At 41.5% G+C, this 19,667-nt stretch overlaps 1 protein-coding gene across 1 annotated transcript in view; it reads left to right on the top strand.

Annotated features, from left to right (window-relative positions):
• Positions 1-857: 857 nt before the first annotated feature.
• Klf7 (KLF transcription factor 7) overlaps positions 858-19,667 on the top strand; it is a 94,848-nt gene continuing 76,038 nt past the window's right edge. Inside the window, exons 1-2 of the mRNA XM_090354689.1 lie at positions 858-982; positions 1,182-1,421. Of these exons, the coding sequence (XP_090210815.1) occupies positions 1,320-1,421 (102 nt within the window). The 5' untranslated portion in view covers positions 858-982; positions 1,182-1,319. The remainder of the gene's footprint in view (positions 983-1,181; positions 1,422-19,667) is intronic.

Genomic DNA, 19,667 nt, shown 5'->3' with positions numbered 1-19,667 from the left:
CTCTGCCATTGTGAGGCGCTTCTTCCTCTGGCGCTGTCTTTCGGTACCCTGGCAGTCGGGGAAGGGGAAGTGGTGGCGGTTTCGTGAGAGGGCTCTCGGTACCCTTCGGGGTGTTTTATTTGGTAACACGTGCGGTCCTCCTGCACTGCCTCCTGCGCGTGGTCCCCCCTCCCCCCCCCCCGACCCTGGCTCCTAGGAAGGCAGGGGAGGGTGCACGGTGCCATTTTCCTCTCGGATGGCTGCCGCGCACCGCGATCCTCGGGATCCCTCCTCTAGGAGGCATTCTAAACCCAGCGCTCGGGACGCTTCACCTCCTTGCCGGCCGCGTCCCCGCCACGCGTCCCCTCCCCTCCGAAGGACACGGGCTCCCACCAGGCACCCGAGCGAGGGTCGGAGGCGGCGCTCGGCCCGAGATCGGCCGCCCGGGCGTCCCGGGAGCCGGGCGCGAGCGCGGCGGCGGCGACCCTCCCAGGCGCTGGCGCTCCCCGGCCGGCCGGCCGCCGGCTCGGCCCCCTTATATAGCCCTCTAAAAATAGCTCGCCTCGCACCGCCTTGTAAGGCAGCAGGGAGATCCGCGGCGCGCCAATCGCAGCCTGCCGCCGGGGCCAAGCCCCGCCCCGGGGCCCGGTCCGAGCTCCCTATTGGTCCTCAGTGACTTCATGAGCCCCCTGTTTACCTTACATGGTCACACGCGGCCTAATGGACGCCCTCCTCCGAAATCCCACGGCTGCGCGCAGAGCCGGGAGGAGGGAGGGAGTTTGGGGAGGGGGAAGAGCAGGAGGAGGAGAAAAGAGGGAGGGGGTGGGGAGACTACAAACTAGCAAGGATGGGGTGGGGGGTGGGGAGGGAAGGGAAGGGGTGTGGGGGAGAGAAGCGATCGCGAGAGGGAGAAGAAAAAAAAAAATGCAACCTCCCAAAATAAAGAGCAAAGATTGCATTAGGAGCGAACAGCGCTGCAGAAATAGATGGCAGCTTCGTGTCAGTGAGTTTGCATCCCCCTTCCTGGTCCACGAGCTGGAGTGATTACCCTGGAAGGGAATTGTTACTCCCGTGAAGTCCCCTCTTCCTGGCAGTCATCTGCACTGTACACGCTGGACGTCTCTCTCCATCCTCCCCACTCGCTCTCTCCTCTCTCATCTTTCTCCCTCTCTCCTGCATTGATTTTTTTTTTTCCTTTTTAGTTGACTGAAACAAAACAAAACAAAAGGGCCACTGGATGTCTGCCTTCTTGGGGGGTGAGCCAGACAGACTGACAAACAAACAGACCCAACTGTGCTCGGGGGAGGGTTTGTCCTCCCGTTTTGCCCGGCTGCAGCAGCATGGACGTGTTGGCTAGTTATAGTATATTCCAGGAGCTACAACTTGTCCACGACACCGGCTACTTCTCAGCTTTGCCATCCCTGGAGGAGACCTGGCAGCAGGTGAATGATTTAAATTACTTGTGTAAATCGTGTGGTGGCTGCGGAGACGCAGGGGCTGCGTTGGTGTGGGCTTTGGCTTGAAATATTTTTTTGGTTTCATTATTATTTATTATTTCTTTTCTGGCTGTACGTTGTTTAAAAATGTGTTTTTTTTTTTTCCTTTGAAACAGTCCTATTCGCTTACCTTTCCACCCACCCCTCAACCCCTCCGTGCGCCGAGCGGGGCAGCCGGTCCGAGCTGCCTGCGTTTCAGTCACCAACACACATCCTGGCGCACAGACTGTCCCCCAGCAGAGACCCGGAGAACTTCTGGGGTTCGGAGGAGCCGGGTGGCGAGGTGGTTGGGGGCTAGTCGAGCGATGGTTCACAGGATACCACGTCCCTCCATGCACGAGTTCTAGCTCCTTGGTACCTAAATCAGGTTCACCTATTTCAACTGGTGCTGAGAACTGTCAGAGGGGGAAGAGGAAAGCGGAGTGCGTTCCCCCAGTAATTAGCGAGTGTCAGTAAAGCCGGGGAGCTTGATTTTTGAGATTACAAGGTGGGCAGAAGGGAGAGAAGCCCAGTGACAAAAGATGCTAGGAGGATATCTGCAAGGACTGATCTATCTCAGGCTGACAAAGCATTGTAGGTTTCCCTAGGGTAATACCTCCTGAAAATACCCTCTACTCGTGTCCTTGTTTCTCTCCTTCTTTCCCTTCTTACCTTCCTCTCTCCCCCCTTCCTCCCTCTCCCTCTCCCCCTCCCTCCCTTCTTCCTTTATTTCTTTCTTTCCTTCCTTGCTTGCTTCCTTCCTTGCTTGCTTCCTCGCTTCCTTCCTCTCTCTCTCTTTCTTCCTTCTTCTCTCTCTCTCTTTTTGCTGTGATCCTAACCTTTGGACAAAATGTGGTGTGTGTTTCTGTGCCTCTGACTTTGTCTTGGAGGACTAGTTAAGAAACTCCTAAGGATGCTCAAGGGCATTGGTGCCAAGTTGGCGAGGCATCCCAGGAAGGCTGAAGCCAGGCTTGGGGACAAGTTCACTAGGCTTTGTGAAGTGGAATAAACAACAAAGTGCCAGTCAGTAGAAAGCAGTGGGTCTATTGTGGAGAACAGTGGTTCCCCCCCCCCACACCCCATCATGGATTAGGAGCTGCTGAGGGGGACATTCTGCAGGAAAGATGGGCTTCGTGGGGGGAGGAAGGACTCCATGTTTTAAAACTCTAGGATGTCCCCCATGGAAAGTCTAGGAAGACAGCTGGGATTTGTGTGCATCAGAAAGGTGAACTTGCACTATCGGTCCTGGAGAAACCTGCCTGCCCTCCGGAGGGCTGTGCAAGGCTGTGTGTGGCTGATCCTGTAACTTCTCTGCTCAGTGTCAGCAGCTTGTTATGACTAATGAAAGACTGAATTTTCTCTGCCAGGATCCAAAGCAGGATTTGTCAGCTTGAAGCTGGTATATGAACAGTTGCTGCTGTGTGCTGTATGAGGGGAGGTTTTAGGGTTTTGTTATAGTTATTATTAATTTATTTATCTTTGGTAGAAGCCTGTGACAAAGCCAGTTGACTGTACCGCTGTTACTAGTTATTCTCTTTTGATTAGAAGCTGTGAGTTTTCCTCCAGGTATTGGGCCTCTGGTGTCTGTATGTCCGCACATGCATTTCTGCCTTGAGATACTGGCAAATACTCTCCACCCTTAGGTTTCTAAACCACATGCACAGTTGACATATTTTTAACATAGAACATTTCTTCAAAGCATCTTTTTCCTCATCCTTCACAAGACTGTATTTCATGAAGGGCCTAACTGGATCTTTTTGACTCCTTTTATTTTGCCTGCTAATTAACCCAAAACATCAGAATTTTTATTTTCTAAATAGCCTTCATTTCACACCACCAGCGCCTCAGTGTACTGGTGTCCAATCATTGAATATGAACAACTGTCTAGACAGGTTAGGGAAGGGAATCTGTCGATGTAGTCAGCCTGCCTCAGGCAGCTCTTGTTTGTGACTGTTAAGCAGTGTTGGAGGGAAGAAAGTTGGCTTTATTTGTTACGTTCCCTCCTGATGAATCACACAACTTTGTTTTGGTTCAAGTTTTCAGAGTAGTAAAGCCTGCTTTAGAGAACTGCTTCTCCAGAGGAAACCGGCTGTTCTAGATGTAGCTAGACCATCCTGGAGAAACTCTACATCTGCTGAGATATCATGGGCTTGACAATTAGTGGATGTGTTAGATCTATTGTTTCCTCACAAGCCAGCTTTGCTTTTTCCTCACAAGTCCTCGTCTCCCCCCCCCCCATTTCCTCTTCTTCCTACAAGGAATCTCAAGCTTAGTTTCTATTTGCAGGCAAAGATGTTTTCTTCTTTCTCAACTCCATTCTTATTTCTTGCCTTCTCTAATTGCCAACCCACTCTCACCTTAAGATCCTTCATATTATTTCAGGGGCATACTCATAGTTCAGACTGAAGCATAGCTTGTTAAGCAAGCCTTGTAAAGATTCCACTCTGTTTCCCGAAATCTGTCCTTCCAACTGCTCTATCTAAAGGTAGCACAAAGACCTAAGTTCACACAGATTTCAAAACCTTGAGCCTTCATCTCTTCCTTCTTCCTCCCCAGCCCCTTTCCTTTGCCGCTTCTGAGGTTATATGCAACTGTTGGTTCCAAATCAATCATTAGATTGTGAAATTTTAAAGACTCCTTTACTGAAAACAGCTCAAGAAGGTTGCTACAAGAAACATCAGGCTGGAGAAAGTCTCCCGATGCTGTGGGATAATCAGATTTTAAAGGTTGAACGAGGAGTAATTATTAAATGTTCCTCTTAACGTGAACAATGTACCTGGCCTCCGGGAAATGAGTGAAAAACTGAGAACCAAATAATCTGATTTGGTGTCTAGAGAAGAGTGGCTTGGATGATAAACCCTAAACATCTGCGTATTTGAAAAATTGAAGATGAATTGTTAGTGGATTTTATTTCAAACTTAGTACATGAGATAATTTCCTGTGTCAGTGAGCTTGTGACAAAGCCATTGGCTGTGACAGGGTCACGTCCTGTCTTGGAGATCATCATTTTGACATTGGATTTTCAGGCAGTGATGCCTTAGCTACATACAGCTCCAACTCCGGAAATTATTGCTGGTGTAATTTTAAAAACCCAAATGGACATCCCACATTAACAGCTCTTCATCCTTGGACTCTGACTGCATACTTAAGCACTTGGCCCAAGTAATATCATCTCTGCCTGTCATATAATTGTAAATTACACTGTGCTTATGTGGTCTATTATTTTATGGAATTCAGCTGACACAACTCTTAAGGCTACCAGCTTGAATCTCTTTGGAAACTTGCAGGAAAATTTCCAAAAGCTGTCTGGGCAAAAAAAAAAAAAAAAAAGGAAAATGTCAAGAGTAGGACCCAAGCTGGAATAGATTATATTGTATCATTTGATCCTAGCTAAAGGGAGACCCATTCATCACTTTAGTTATTAAGAGAAGTTATGAACCTTTGCTCCCATGACTGACTTGAAAATGAACAAACAAAAAACAGATTCGCTACAAATCTCTTATCTACTTTCTTCTGGACTATACAAAGACTTTTATAATTTTTATATGTATCTCATTCCTAGCCTGCTATCTCATGAGTTCAGGTCGAGTGAAGATTTCTGAGTCTCTTTGGGACTTAACTTTGCTTCATGTCATTGAGGAGCATAACATGTTTACTTGAATAGTCTTATGGAATTATGCTCATAGTTAATGCTGATTCATAATTGGCAAATAAGGTCAGTTTCAGGCCTCTGTTTGGCTTTGAGAAAATTTTCCACTGCTATTGGAAACAAATAATTCATAGAACCTTCTTCCCTCCTCCTCTATTCCCCCATTGTTTTAAACTAATGGCATACTTGGCTACTGTAAAGACTAAAGTGTCCCCATAACATTGCTATTTCATCTTGGTTGCAGGCACCCTGAGACGTTTTATATATCAGGGCTTTTGGTGTGAAGCATCTCTAGAGGAAAACCTGCAGAAGTGGTTGCCTTCCAAGAACAGCCTCGTGGTACTAGGGATGGGATTTGCTCAGTGAGCCACATTGCTTTTCCTTCTGTGTGATCTTGCCTGTGCAGTGCCTCTAAGGTCTGAGCATCCAGGTGCTGTCTCAGCCAGAAAGACAAAGCAAACTGTGGGCTCTGCCCATCCGCAGGTTTGCTACTATCCTCAATTTGCAGAAAACCTTGTCATGAATTAGGATTTCTTGGCAATAGCACCACCCCGGGAATTTTGTAGACACAAAGGAGCTTTGATTACCATGCTAAAAAGATAAAATAGCTGGCTTTTTCCTGTGTGTGTGTGTGTGTGTGTGTGTGTGTGTGTGTGAGAGAGAGAGAGAGAGAGAGACAGAGAGAGAGAGAGAGAGAGAGAGAGAGAGAGAGAGAGAGAGAGAAAGAGAAAGAGAGAGAGAGAGAGGAGAAAGAGGGAGAGAGTGAAGATTTATGTATTTTTCAGTTACTATAAACCTTTTTTTTTTAAATTGAAATAGTGTCTTGGTAAATGAAAAAAAAGGGTAGATTTAAAATAAGTAGAACTTTCCCTGTCCCTGTTACCCAGCTTTTTCTTTATAAAGATGCAACCACTAAATAAATAAATGCAGCTTTAAAAATGAAAGCATATGAAACCACACACTTCACCCTTCTTCAGTAAATTCATTTCTATGTTCTTGTAATAGGCACATCTTTGTATAGAACTGAGGGCCCTTAAACCTTATCATTCCTTTTACCTGTTTACAGTTAGGTATTTAAGATGAGTGAAAATCTCAATGCAGAGATCTCTGTATTTACTACATCTCTTCTTAGTAGGAGAGATGATGACTATGATTCTTTGTTCTTCCTGGACTTCCCATCCCCTACTCCTTATCCTGAGGAGAATGAGATCTTGAGGTCCTATCTATTTCAGAGGCATTGCAGAGGATGCAGGGCAACAGCTTTGCCCTGAAATGATTTATGGACATGCATGTTAGAGACCTTAAGTGTTCAGATGTGAGCTCTTCCTCTTTCCCAGCCTATGCTAAATATAAATGCCTATAGGGGCTAATTTCCCTCTCCACTTAAATGAGGATAGTTTAGAGAGGGCCTTAATGGAGCTTTTAATAGCCATTCTCTCATGAATCTCCTAATTTTTTTCTCTTCGGAGAAACCCAATATTTTAGCTTTTTGAGTAGAAACATTGCTGTCCTCATCATTACTTTGTGCCTATTAAAGAAAGAATATAGTTTATTCTGGCCAATCCAGAGCAGTATACTAATCACTGGTTTGTAATAGTAGCATAGCTGTTCTGATACCTGTCCAATGAGTAGATGCCCTCATCTTTGCAGTTGATAGTTTGTAATCACCTTTGCTGGAGCCATGACTGGCAAATGCAGAGACTGCCTGTGTGACTCTGGTTCACTTTCTCCACACTATGTGGGAATTGGAATTTGCTGAAAGTTTAGGACAGCTCCCCAACTTGAGCATTGCCAGGGGAAGAGTAGAGATTTAGCCTTCTGTAAATCCTTTTGTTCTCCTAAACCAACCAAATGCTTACATAGCATAAACAGGTAGTTTAACCCCAAACTGCTGACTCCTGCCAAGTCTAATAATGATTAGAAAACCCTGCAGCTATTAATAGTATCTAGTCATTAAGGTGACATAAAACTTTTAACACCTTAAATAGTATCCCTCTTTTCATTTCATTGTATGCCCATTTTAGGACATGCACAGGAGAAACACAGCTTTTTAAATCTTTCCAAAATAAACAAAGTCTTGGTACCATTCGCATGTGTTTTTATCTAATGCTGGTCATTATCTTGCTTCTTTCTACCTTTTCCATATTTCTTCCTGTTAATTTGTAGAACTGTTTCTTTTGCCTTAGAAACCTATGTGATTTCCACTCTTGGTATTTGATCTGACTCTAAGAAAGTGGTCTTGTTAAATGTGGTGTGTTTCTTCTGTTATCTGTTAGAGGACTTCTGCTCACATCCTTCTTATATATTACAGTGGAATGTCAACAGCAGCCTTTGGTATGAATCTAATGTTGGCCTGCTTAAGATATGGCTTTTGATTTCATAGGTACCATTCCTGGTTGAGATGGTAGATTGAACCAAGGACACCTTGTGGGATCTTCTTTATTTATGTTAAAAATATAGAAAATAGTCTACAGAAAATAATTCATTCTAATGCTCTTGTATGAGCAAAGGACTGTGTTTGAATAATGCAAAAATGAATTAGATATAGAATCTTCCTGTTAGGAAATTGACTAGCATGTTCAAAATTAAGTAACAAAATAGAATGTAACAAAAAAAGATCAAGTTCTATGGGGTTTTTTTTGAGCACTGAGCCCTTGCTTATCTGTATCTACTCACGTTGTTTTGACTTAAAAAATTAAGACATATTAGAGATTTACTGGATTCTATGGTGAGCTAGGGATGTGTTGGGGGCTGGATACTTTTAGGGCAGATGAGCAAGTGTGACTTCACATGTCCATAATGGCCAGGAAATAGCATCCACGTCTGTGTCATTCGGAAATGATTTGAGGTAATTAAAATAATTAATGTAGAACCATGTGCAATGATATCTATTTCTGAATATGGATTCATTGGCATTTCCTGAGGGTCATATTGAAAGTCAGGCCTCCAGCTTTGAACCAAAAATAGGAATACAGCATCTTAGAATTGCAACTCTTGAAAAGGTCTTGGTGTTTTTTGGACACTAAAATACTAGGGTTTGACCAAGTGACTGCTGAAGCCAGAGAAGGCAGTAGATTCTTCAAGGACAATCAGTCAAATGTTAACACCGCTGAATACAGAGCCCTTGACTTTTTTCTTCAGATGCCCAAATAGATTCTCTTGTTCCCCATTACTGTTTTTGAATATACTTGGACTTATCTCTCATGCTCTGCTACTCTCTACCCCTAAAAGAGGAACTCCTCCCCCATTTTTTAAAAGAACACTGGCCTATGAACATTTGGAATTTACCTGAGTTCTAGACAAAGCTAATGAATAGTTTAGAGATGCCTTACTTCTTTAACAACCCCTTTCCCACTGTGTGTGTGTGTGTGTGTGTGTGTGTGTGTGTGTGTGTGTGTGTGTGTGTGTACATGTACATGTGCATGCGCCAATCCTGAGGTTTGTACTCAGGGACTGGGCACTGTCCCTGTGCTTTTATTTTCTTTTCTCAAGGCTAGGGCTTTACCATTTGAGTCACAGCTCTGCTCCACTTCCAACTTTTTGGTAGTTAATTGGAAATTAGAGGCTCAAGGACTTTCCTGCCTGAGCTGATTTTAAATCTTGATTCTCAGATCTTAGTCTCCTGAATAACTAGAATTACAGATGCGAACCACCAGTCCCTTTCCCAATTTAAACAATGTACAGTAAATTGAAAAGCGCACATTACACTGGTAAGAGGAAAAGCCTCTTACAAGGCTAGTTTTACAAAAGAAGAGTAACAAATGGAGTGGGACGAAGGAGTTACATGGAGGAATGGTGCAGGTTGGATAGAAATTTGAGTGAGTTTTCATGTAGAAAGCAGCAAATGTGGCATGAGTTTATTTTTGATACCCTTACCAATGAAGAAACTAAGAAATAGCAACCTGTGTGCCAGTTTATGATAATCTTTTCTGACCTGTGTTAAAATTCTTCAGAGGGTTGGCTGTGTGGTAGGGTTATAATGTTTTATAAATGTCAACAAAACAAAATGTCTCATACTCTAATAGAATAGGAAGAATAACACAGCCTCACAGAGGGTTCTGGAAGGTGAAACAGGACTGAATTGCATAGCACTTCCTACTAATTACTCCTGTGTCCTTCTCAATCCTTCATCACCTCTGCTAGCTCTGCTGGTGGAAATCTTCTCCTAGAATTTGTCTCACAGTCTTCTTTTACTGAACTTTGCTTTCCAAATAGTTATGGATTTTGTATTTCCTCAGAGCTATCATCTGCATCTTCAACTGCAAATATTTTCCTGCCTTTCAGGCTCATGTTTGTTTGTTTTTAATTTGCGATATGCTACTGTTGGTAAAAAGCATTTTCGACTGCTTCACCATTGCCACAGCTGAATATGTCTCAATGCCTGTGTTCTTCAGTTTCTGCCATAACCTCTTCCTTTTCTTGGCTTCCTTTTTCTTTTGATAATAGGACCATTCCTTCTCCTGATAGGTTCGGTATAGCAACTATGTTTGCCTCCTTGTTTTCCCTGAATCTAACTTAGACAAATAGATAAATAAAAGGTTCTAGAAAAAAAGTTTCAAAAATCCTATTAGCTGAAGTCTAGCATTTGTGTTCAAGATCCCATTGACTTGATTTCTGTAGAATGTTAACATTCTCCTTCAACTTCCTGTGCCCTCTGCTGTTGCTCTGGATGGACCCTGTCAGCTCTCTGAAATTGTCTTTCTGCCCCTCTTGGCCTCTGCTCTGTGTGTGTGTGTGTGTGTGTGTGTGTGTGTGTGTGTGTGTGTGTGTGTGTGTGTTCTTGGAGTGATGTACAGAGGGGTTACAGTTACATTCATCAGGTAGTGGGTACATTACTTCTTGAACATTATTACCCCCTTTTCTCCCATTTTTCTCTTCCCCCACCCCCTCCCACTCATCTTCTTTTTCCCTTACCTTCCATTTTTTTTTCAAATAAACAACTAAATGTATATGCAATATACCAGGTACCCCAATCAGATATAGTAACAACATGAGATAAACCATAAGGGGAAAAGAAGAGAAAAGAAATAGCTCCACATAGTACATAAAGAACAACAATCACAAAGATAAACCTCTTGTTTCCATATTCTGGAGTTCATTTCATTTAGCCTCATCCTATATTGGCCTCTGATTTTTAAGCCACCTGTGGCTCCTAACAACTCTTGGATGAGACCAGAAGTTCTAAGAGGCAAGGTGTTCTAAGACTTAGCCTATATCATGTTTGCAGGTGCTGTCCACTTTCGTGGGTAGTAAGTGTCATCCAAATGAATGGACTGTTTATTTGCAAGGGTTTTTATGAACATTTTCCTTGCATCCTTTTCCCTTTTCTCTGTCCTATTCCCCTCCTCTCATTGCTCTTAGTCCAACTTCTATACATCCTTCCATCTTCAGATAGTTGCCACATGTTCCAGGAAACTCTCCCTTACCCTCAGCTAACAGTAATTGCTACTATTTCTACACTCCTGGGCAGAAGTTTTTACTTCCTCATATTTTCAGTGTTGTAGTATAGCCTATGTGATTGCTGTTTCTGTGTCTCTGTCTCTGTCTCTCTCTCCCCTCTCCCCTACCTTAGGGTTTTTTAGATAGGTTGTGTGATCTAAAGACGATTTGATGCTTTGGCTATAATTTTCTTAATCACTGTTTTTGGGGAGGGCAGCGGGTACTAGTCCTATAGCTTGAACTCAGGGCCTGAGTGCTGACCCTGAGCTTTCTTTTTGCTCTACTACTTGAATCACAGCTCCACTTAGGGCTTTTTGGTGGTTCATTTGAGATAAGAGTCTCAAAGATTGTCCTGCGTGGGCTGACTTCAAATCCTTCTGCTCAGATCGCAAGCTACTAAGTAGCTAGGATTACAGATGGGAATTTCTAGAACCTGGCTGGTGATCACTTTTTAATATGTAATTTGCTTCTTAAAAAGTCATACATACAATAGGGATTTATTAGTAATTTGGCCAGTATGTTACAACTATCAGTTTTAAGATCTGACTATGTTATTAATAGTGATTCCCAGTCATGGCTGCACTGCAGAACAAGCAGAGCAGTAGCCCTTGGGGAGAGGCCCAAGCAAGCATCAGCATTTGTATCACTTCCTAGATGGAAGCATTGAGATATTGACCAGCAAAGGGTCAGTGGTACAACAGGCTTCTTATTCCTCCTATTGGAACATTTAATTTATTGTATAACTTGCTAAGTGATACCAGAGGTTTCTTACAAAGCAGAGCAGAGATGGTGAGTGTTAATACAGCTTACTGGTCAACAGTAGCAGCATAAATATTCTGTATTTTGTTTTCTCTCACCTAAGTCAGTCCATTTTGGCTTACATTTCCTCTGACACACTCCAGGTTTACTTAACCTGGTCAGATTCCATTTCTGGAAACTTTGTGGTATTGGGCATTAAGCTTCAGTCATGTGGTGTTTTCAGTAATTCTTAATAGGTCCTCAGCCATAATTTTCCACTGACTTAGCCTGCTCCATGGTTTTAAAGGGATGAATGTGCATGCACATCTGTCAGGTGATGCCAGATAGGTTTTAGGTACCAGCTCTCCATTTTTCTTATTGACCACAAGGTTAGGAAGTAGGTTTTGTTTATAAAGAATTTCAAAGGAATCATCTTTCTAGTAAGAGGAACAAAAATAAACTGTGGAACAATCGCTGCTGAGCACATTCAGGCAAGGAGACAGCCTCCACATCCATGGAAGGCTTGGCTCCTATGGTAATGACCGTGGCGTGTGGTGATCTTTACAAAGAAGCCTTAGAAATTCCTCTTTTTTTCAAACTGTGCTGTTTGCAACATTCTAGCTCCTGTAGCTGCATCCTTTCATCTATAAACTGTCTTTGATGGGGGTATGTATGGTTGGCAAGAGAGACCATCAGGAGAGGAGCTCAGAGCTCAGGGTTGAAGGATGCTTTTTGGAAAGCTCAATCCAGCTGTGAAAATGGCAATTAGTGAGAAGCAATTCTCCTGCTAGGGAGTGTCTGACTGCTCTTGACCCCAGTCTCACACTCACCTTCCAGAACCCAGTGAGCAGAAATTTAATGGAGTGGTCATAGTGTTGGTACCTATTTTTGGAGAAACAGCAAATTTGCTCAGCATACAAAGAAGTGGAAATAGACCTTTCCTATGTCTGACCCTACCCTTTGAGGTTGTAGTGGTAGTTCAAATTGGTACTGTAGGTCTTGCCATGGAGCCCTATGCTGAAGGAGGGTTTCTGAGAGGAAGCTCATAGGCAGCATTGATTCTCCAGAGAGAATTCTACTGGAGATCTTGCTTCATGTCAGACTTGAGTCACTGACTCTTGCTTCTGAGTACCAAGACTGTTTGGCTTTATCCTCTATTGAACATAGGTTCTTCTTTCCTCGACTATGGATTCAGAGATCATTTGTTCCATGATGGGAATTTTTGTGTTTTCTGACAAGCACCTACGATGCACTTGGATTTGATAATTGGCTAAGAATGTTTTCCTTGTGGTCTCCTGTCATTGACATATCCTTTCTCTTAACTAGGGAGCAGGCCGATTATTACAGAATTTCCCACTCAGAGATGAGAAATTAGGGATAGAGGATTATTAAGCAAATAGTCTAACTGTGGCTGCAAAACAAGCTAGTGTAAAGTGGGTGGCAGGACCTACTTTTCTCTTTCCTCTTTATGCATAGCTATTCCTCCATTCATCATATAGCATCAGAATAATGTCTAATCTGTATCAACTGCTTCCTGAAGGTTATCTCCTCTGAGCTCCTTATATGTATCATTTCCTTTAATCTTCAGAGTGTTCAGAGTGACCTTGTGAGATACCTATCCTACTAATTCCTATTTTATAGATGGAAATATTGAGGTTTCTGATATTCAGTGGCTTGTCTAAAATTATATGACAAGCAAGAGCTTGAGCTAGAATCCAAAATTAGGCAAGCTACCCAACACTCTTTTAAGTTTTATATTTATAAAGACTTATGGTTAGGGAGGAAACATCAGGGAAGAAGCCAGAGTTGTGGCCTGGCAGCCAGTGGACTTATATAGATTGAAGCAGATCACTGGTCTGTCTGCTTTCTGGGTTTTGCTTTTCTCATCTGTAAATGTACTAGACTGTGCTACATGCTCCTGAAGGTCACAGTGTTTCATAGTGCATGAGTTACATGGAGGCAGAGCTGGAATCTTGGGAAAGTCACTGTATGTCTTTTGAGTCCAATTTGTCATCTGTGGAAAGAGTTATTATATCCTATATAAGTGGCTTTCTAACTCCGTGTCTTGGCATACAGCAACCACTCAAATGCTCCCTCCTCACCCCTGGACCTTTTCAGTAATAGTACAAGTGGCAAAATGCTCTTTCTCAAACTGTGATATTATCTTGGAGGTCCCAGTGATCCTAGAACTATAAGAGAAGATAAATGAGAGGTGGAAAGGCAGAGTGCTAGGCATGGTTATATGGATGTAGTATTCCTTTCTTTCTCCATTCATGGGAGAAGCTCTCACTAAATAACCATTACTTAGATGGAAATATATATATATATATATATATATATTGCCCTCTTAAACTGGTCTGGGGGTACCATCCTTAATATCTGCTTGTCCTACCTATTGCTGATTACTTAGCTTTCTAGCATGCAGTTATTATATTATATTTTATGAGTCAAAATTAGGTACACATAACATAATACAGTACTGGTTACTGTACCTGCCATTTCTGCCTTACCTGATGACTGGGCTCACAGCAGCTTATGAGAGTGAATCAGGTTTTATGAGATCTATAAATATCTCAGATAGGAATTTTATTTCATTTTCCTTCTTCAAATAAGACATAATGGAAGCACTCACATACACAAGGAACAGTCTTTCTGTGATAAAAGTAGGGTGTTTGTGAATTGACTTCTGAAAAGCAATCATTTGATAGGTTCATGTTGAGGAGGTTGTTTTTGAGTGGGGAGGGGCAGAACCATGCATATGCTGCTATAAAACTAAAAGATCATTACTTCCTTTATAAGGAAGTACCTATAGAGAGATTTATTTCAGAGATTCTGGCTTGGTATAAAAACTGCATGCCCTTCTTCTGCAGATTATTGTTTTTTTTAAAGATCTAGGCACCAGGAATAGGAAGTCTGAGCTTCTCTAAGAAAGTTTCAACCTGCTTCATCTAGCTCATTACACTGAAATTAAACTTTAAAAATATTCTTATGGCTACTCATTTTCTTAATGTATATTAGCCAATGTCAGGAATGGGAAAGATTTTCTCTTATTTGACAAGTACCCAGAAGGAACAGTAAATCCCACAACATAACAAAAGACATTTTAAGAAATTCAAACTGAATTTTGAAAGCAACTTTTATGTCTCATTTTTCTTATCTGTCAAATGGAAACCATGGGCTAAAAAAATTCCATATCTGAACTCAGATCTATTGTTGCAAGTTTAACTGACTTACTAGGTTTCTTCTTGTTTTAATCTGACCACTTAGTTCATTAGTTTTCCAATGTATCTTTTCTCTATTTCCAATAGCTTTGTATTTAAAAGAAGAGAATTTAATTTGTTCTTGAAAGAACAAGCCACATGAACTTAAAATACTCACATCCAAAAGCATGCAGAGGACTTTCTACTTAATGTTATTAATGTTTTTCTATTTGACTTTTTGTGAACATGTAACACAATCCACTTTGCGTCTGCCACATATGACTACTCTTCTGTGCTTCTGTCCACTGAAGTGATTTCTCTGCTCCTTAATTTCCTAATGTGTATTGGGGGGATATAGGAGCAGTGAGATTATCAGAGATATAAGCAGGAAGCTTTTAGGCTTGGAGATGTATACTACTTGGCTGGCATGCATATTTCAATTTTCTTTTTAAATGCTTTTAGACACTATCATGTACTCCTCAATTAACCTCATCTCCGTTCTCTGCTGTTTTTTTTTTTAAATCTTCCTTTATTTCTAATTTCTGGCTCATGGAGCATGCATTTGTGTTTGTGACCCCTCCAGACTAGCATTGAGCCACCTTCTTCTTCCAAACAACTTACATTGAGGGAACAACATTTAATTTCTCCATCACTATTTGAAGCTTGTTTTGTCAGTGCTCTCATCCAGAGTCCGTCTTTGTTTCTTTCTTGATTTCTCCATCTTGTTGAATGTCTTTGTTTGGCATGCTATTTTATAAAGCAAGTTCCAAATTGCATCTCACTTTTTCCTAGTCATTCAGGTTCTGTTGTAGATCATGGAAATCTGGGATGGAAAAGACCATCTGGCTCATCCCTTACCCTGCCTGGGCTCAGCAGTTGCACTTAAGCATGCTCATTCTTTATTGGTATTTGAAACATTTTCCAACTTGGAAACTAGCTGAGTTTCCTGAGTATGTAGCCTCTCCTTGGTCTATGTGGGTATAAAAGGGAACAATACCAAACCAAAAAAAAAGTTTTTTTTTAAATCCGCCATCCTTCATTAACAACAAAAAAATTTACCATTGTGTGTGTGTGTGTGTGTGTGTGTGTGTGTGTGTGTGTGTGTGTGTGCATGCATGCGTGTGTAAGAAAAACATAAGCAATTGACGAATTTTCTCAGTCTGACATTGAAGTATGTTGTATGGAATTCTGCAACTACTTTAATTGCTTATTATTTTCATTTTGTGCAAATGGGTTTATATGACTCGTTTCACTGGGGAAGTGATGCTGTTTATGTGAAAAGAAGTCCAGGGTATTATGATATAGTACTTTTCTGAGACTCAAGTACTTTGCTTTTTTCATACCTCTGGCTTTCAAGAACTTCCAATAAGATACTTGGCCTTCATTTTCTAATGCTTTCAGGATGCTATTCTACATTAGGGGTGCTTAAGAGAATTATTCTTTTATATTGGCTTCCTTATATTACTAAGGTTATATCACTTAGCTTGACCAGATGGGGATTTTCAGGGTTATTATCTTCCTGCTTAAAAAAAAGCCATTCTTTGACTTGCTCAATGTGTAAGGTGTTCTTCCTTTTTCCCAATCATTGGTTAATTTTTCCTTTGAAAAATTCTGATTTCTAATGAAGACCCAAGGTCATTTTTCTCTCTTACCCTTCTCTCTGTCTCTGTCTGTCTGTCTTTCTGTCTGTCTCTCTGTTTGTAAAAACCAAGAAACATTTATCTTGTCTGTAAATTAGCCATTATTAAAATATTTCTTAAAAGTATTGCTTTAAAAGGAAGGGGAAAAAAAAGAAGAAAGAGAAAGGAACAAAGACAGACATTAAGTGGATATAGAATGTTGTTAGACAATTTTTCCTTCAAAACAGAAGCAGAGGGGCCAGGAGTTTGGCCTAGTGGTAGAGTGCTTGTCTAGCATGCACGAAGACCTGGGTTCGATTCCTCGGTACCACATACATAGACAAAAAAAGCTGGAAGTGGTGCTAAGGATCAAGTGGAGCTCTAGCCTTGAGAAAGTCCAAGGACAGTGCTCAGGCCCTGAGCTCAAGCCCAGGACTGAAACAAAACAAAACACAGAAGCAGAATACAAACCATTTGTCCTTTGACCTAGAATGGGCCTGCTTATTTTTCACCAGCTTTTGTGTCTATAGGATTTTACACGTATTAAAACTTTCGGAGCACTCCACATGCCATTGTAATCCTTCTTCTTCCTCATTAATTTGTAAATAACCTGCCTATGCTTTAGGGATCATTAAATCCAAGCCAATATTGCATTCTCAAGAATGGTGAGCTCTCCTTCTTTTAATGCATTTTAATATTAGCAAATCCATGCTGCAGCAAGGATCATATCCATGCTTCCTGAAAGTTGAGCTGCAGTTTTCAGGCTTTGTGAACATGGTGTTAAATGACACAGAATCACCTTGATAGGCAATCTTATTTCATTTTTAGTTCCTTCCTATCCTTCTAATTCAAGGAAGTCTCATTCTTCCTTTCTATTACCTCTCTGATTATTGTGATTCTTTTCATTCATCAGAATAAGTTTCAGACACTAAGCTTCTGACAGGCAAACATGCAATTAGAAGTTCAAAATAGGGTTTTATTTCCTTAAATTTTGTTATCTCCTTTTAATAGACATTTGTAGCAAATACCGTAAGAGCAAATAAAACACACGTGTGTTTTTAAAGGTAAGTGGAAACTGAAAACTGGGAAATAATTGTACAAATGGGTGAAAGGGGAATGTAACTGAAGTTACCAGTGTTGTGGAAAATTGGAGGGATTTGGCATCAGACAATATAGTCTTGACTTTGTAAATATAAACCAGGGCAAATTACTAACCTGTATTTTTCCATCTGGAATGCAGAGATTATAATAATAGGATTGTTATAATCAAATGATACATGGCTATGTGAAGGTGCCCTGTAAATAGTCATGTGCTATACAGTGTCATTGCTTCTCTGTTCACAAAACTTAATAATTCCTTGTAAATGTGCTAGCTTTCAACTACATTTTCAAAAAATCAAATGAGTCTGTGGAAGATAGTATGTCAGAACGTTTACGTAAGCATGATACATTATGGGTGCATGAGTGTGCATGTCTGTGGTGGCAGTGGTACTTGGGGATGAACAAAGTGTAGGATTGGGAGTGGAAGTGAGAGCCTTGGGGACTCTTTGTGTTTGAAAGTGGAAGTTGGTGTGGCTAAATGACTTATTCACAATGCTCTGTCACATGCTAAGTAAGAAAAAGATGGGGACTTACCTGGATAGGAAGTCCTGGATTTATCAGTATCTGTGAGCCTTCCTTCCCCAGGTTATACCACACTGGGGGATAGAGTGACAGAGAAGGTTGTAGCTCTCTGGGATGTAACGCTGTCTCAGCTAGACACAATCTTGGTACCGAGTAGGAAGGGAGGTTGAACTCTTGAAGGGTTACTTTTACTAGGTTCCCCAAAACTCAGGAACTCTTCATGGATGATGATGCTGTGTAAGACAAGTGTCAAATGGGAAAGAATTTGGGAATTCATGTGTCAAGTGCCAAGTATACTCTTATTCAGTGATGCACCTGTAGCACTGGAGGAAATGGCATGCATCTGATCTCTGTTGATGAGGGGCTCTCTGGATGTCTTCCTGTCATCAGTGACATGGCAGGAGTGTGCATGCTCTGTCCACAAGACTCTTCCTGCCCCACAGTGAGCTTGAGCCAAGCATGCGCATGAGAGAAAGCCAGAATGCACAGTCATCAACTTCTTGAATGATTGGCAGCATTTCCTATAGGGCAGATATGGGCAGGCCTGGAAAAGGCCCCTTCTTGATGGGAGTCTGGCACTCCTGCAGAACCTCAACATGATAGGGCTACAAAAAATGCATAGCTAGGTTAGAAGACAAAGGCAGAGCCTCCTGGAGAGAGAGTGACAGCTTGAGGGAGGATGTCCTTTCAAAGTGTTTTTAATTTTTCTCTCCAGAAAAAAGTATTGACAACACCCTTGGCAGGAAAGGGACCCCACCAATTTCTTATCCTTGACTCAGAAATCAGCAAGAATGGGTATAGTTGGGCAAAAGGCAGATTTCTTGTTTCTTAGGAGGATAGAAACTATGAATTCAGCAATGAATTGGGTAGTAGGAGACCTTCCTTAGCTCGAATGGCCTTGAATAAGAGGACTGACATGAGAGAACACATGGAAAGACTGTTGTATAGTATTTTAAGGGCACCAAGAATTTAAAGAATGGAAAATGGGACAAAATAGTGGGGTGATAGATCTCCCCATGCCACCTGCATTCCAGTACCCCATGTAGACATTAGCAAAGGAAAAGTCAGAAGAGTCATTAAGATGGTGACTGGGAGCCAGTCTCATAGTGTCAAGGAGTGAGACAGGAAGGATGTAAAGTAATGGAGAGGAGGGGGGCGCTAAGAATATAAGTATAGGTATCATTTAAGGAATAGCTGTCATTTCACTCTTAGAAATTCTGTTCTAAAAGAATGCAAAAGCTGTTGACAGATCTTTTGTTTTTTCCAAGAAAAGTTAAAAATCTAATGTTTTAAAACCGCAAGTCCCCTCATTTTAGAAAGAAAAAAACAATAAAAATATTGAATATGTGAAAAAAACCATTGTGGTTTGGTTCTGAACACTTTATTCTATTTAACTCTTGGAGTTGATTAGTTTTATCTTTTTTTCATATATTTTTATTGTAATTAATAGAAGAGTTACATTATATTTGCCAGATAGAAAGTATATTAATTCACATACATTGATACCCTTTCTCATGTCTTGATCCCCATTTCCCTCCCCCCACCCCCAACCCTCATCTTGTTTTCCCCCCTTCCCTACCCAATTTCAAATAACCAAATATAAATATATCCAATATATCAGATAACAAAGTGAGATACTGTAACAATATGAGATAACCAAGGGACAGCAAAAGAGATGAGAGATAACATAGTACATTAAGGACAACAATCACTCATTATTTGGCTTTTGTTTCCATTTTATACATCCATGCAAATGAAGGTTTGCATGTAGGGTGGTCATGAGGTGGGGTTTCTGATGCCCACAGTTGTCCCTGGCCCTGGCTTTGGACTTTGATGAGGTCCGCTTGTGGAGGAATCGTGGAGGTGAAGAGGGACCCGTGTTAGCCTCTCCACCCACTTCTGTAGGAATTTCTTCAGACATATCTTCGTTTCAACTTCCCATAGG

The sequence above is a fragment of the Megascapheus bottae genome, chromosome 21 (genome assembly GCF_031878675.1).
Source record: "Megascapheus bottae isolate mThoBot1 chromosome 21, mThoBot2.hap1, whole genome shotgun sequence".
NCBI classification, from domain to species: Eukaryota; Metazoa; Chordata; class Mammalia; order Rodentia; family Geomyidae; genus Megascapheus; species Megascapheus bottae.
The sequence above is the reverse complement of the archived record's forward strand: the minus strand, read 5'-3'. Positions and strand labels throughout refer to the sequence as shown.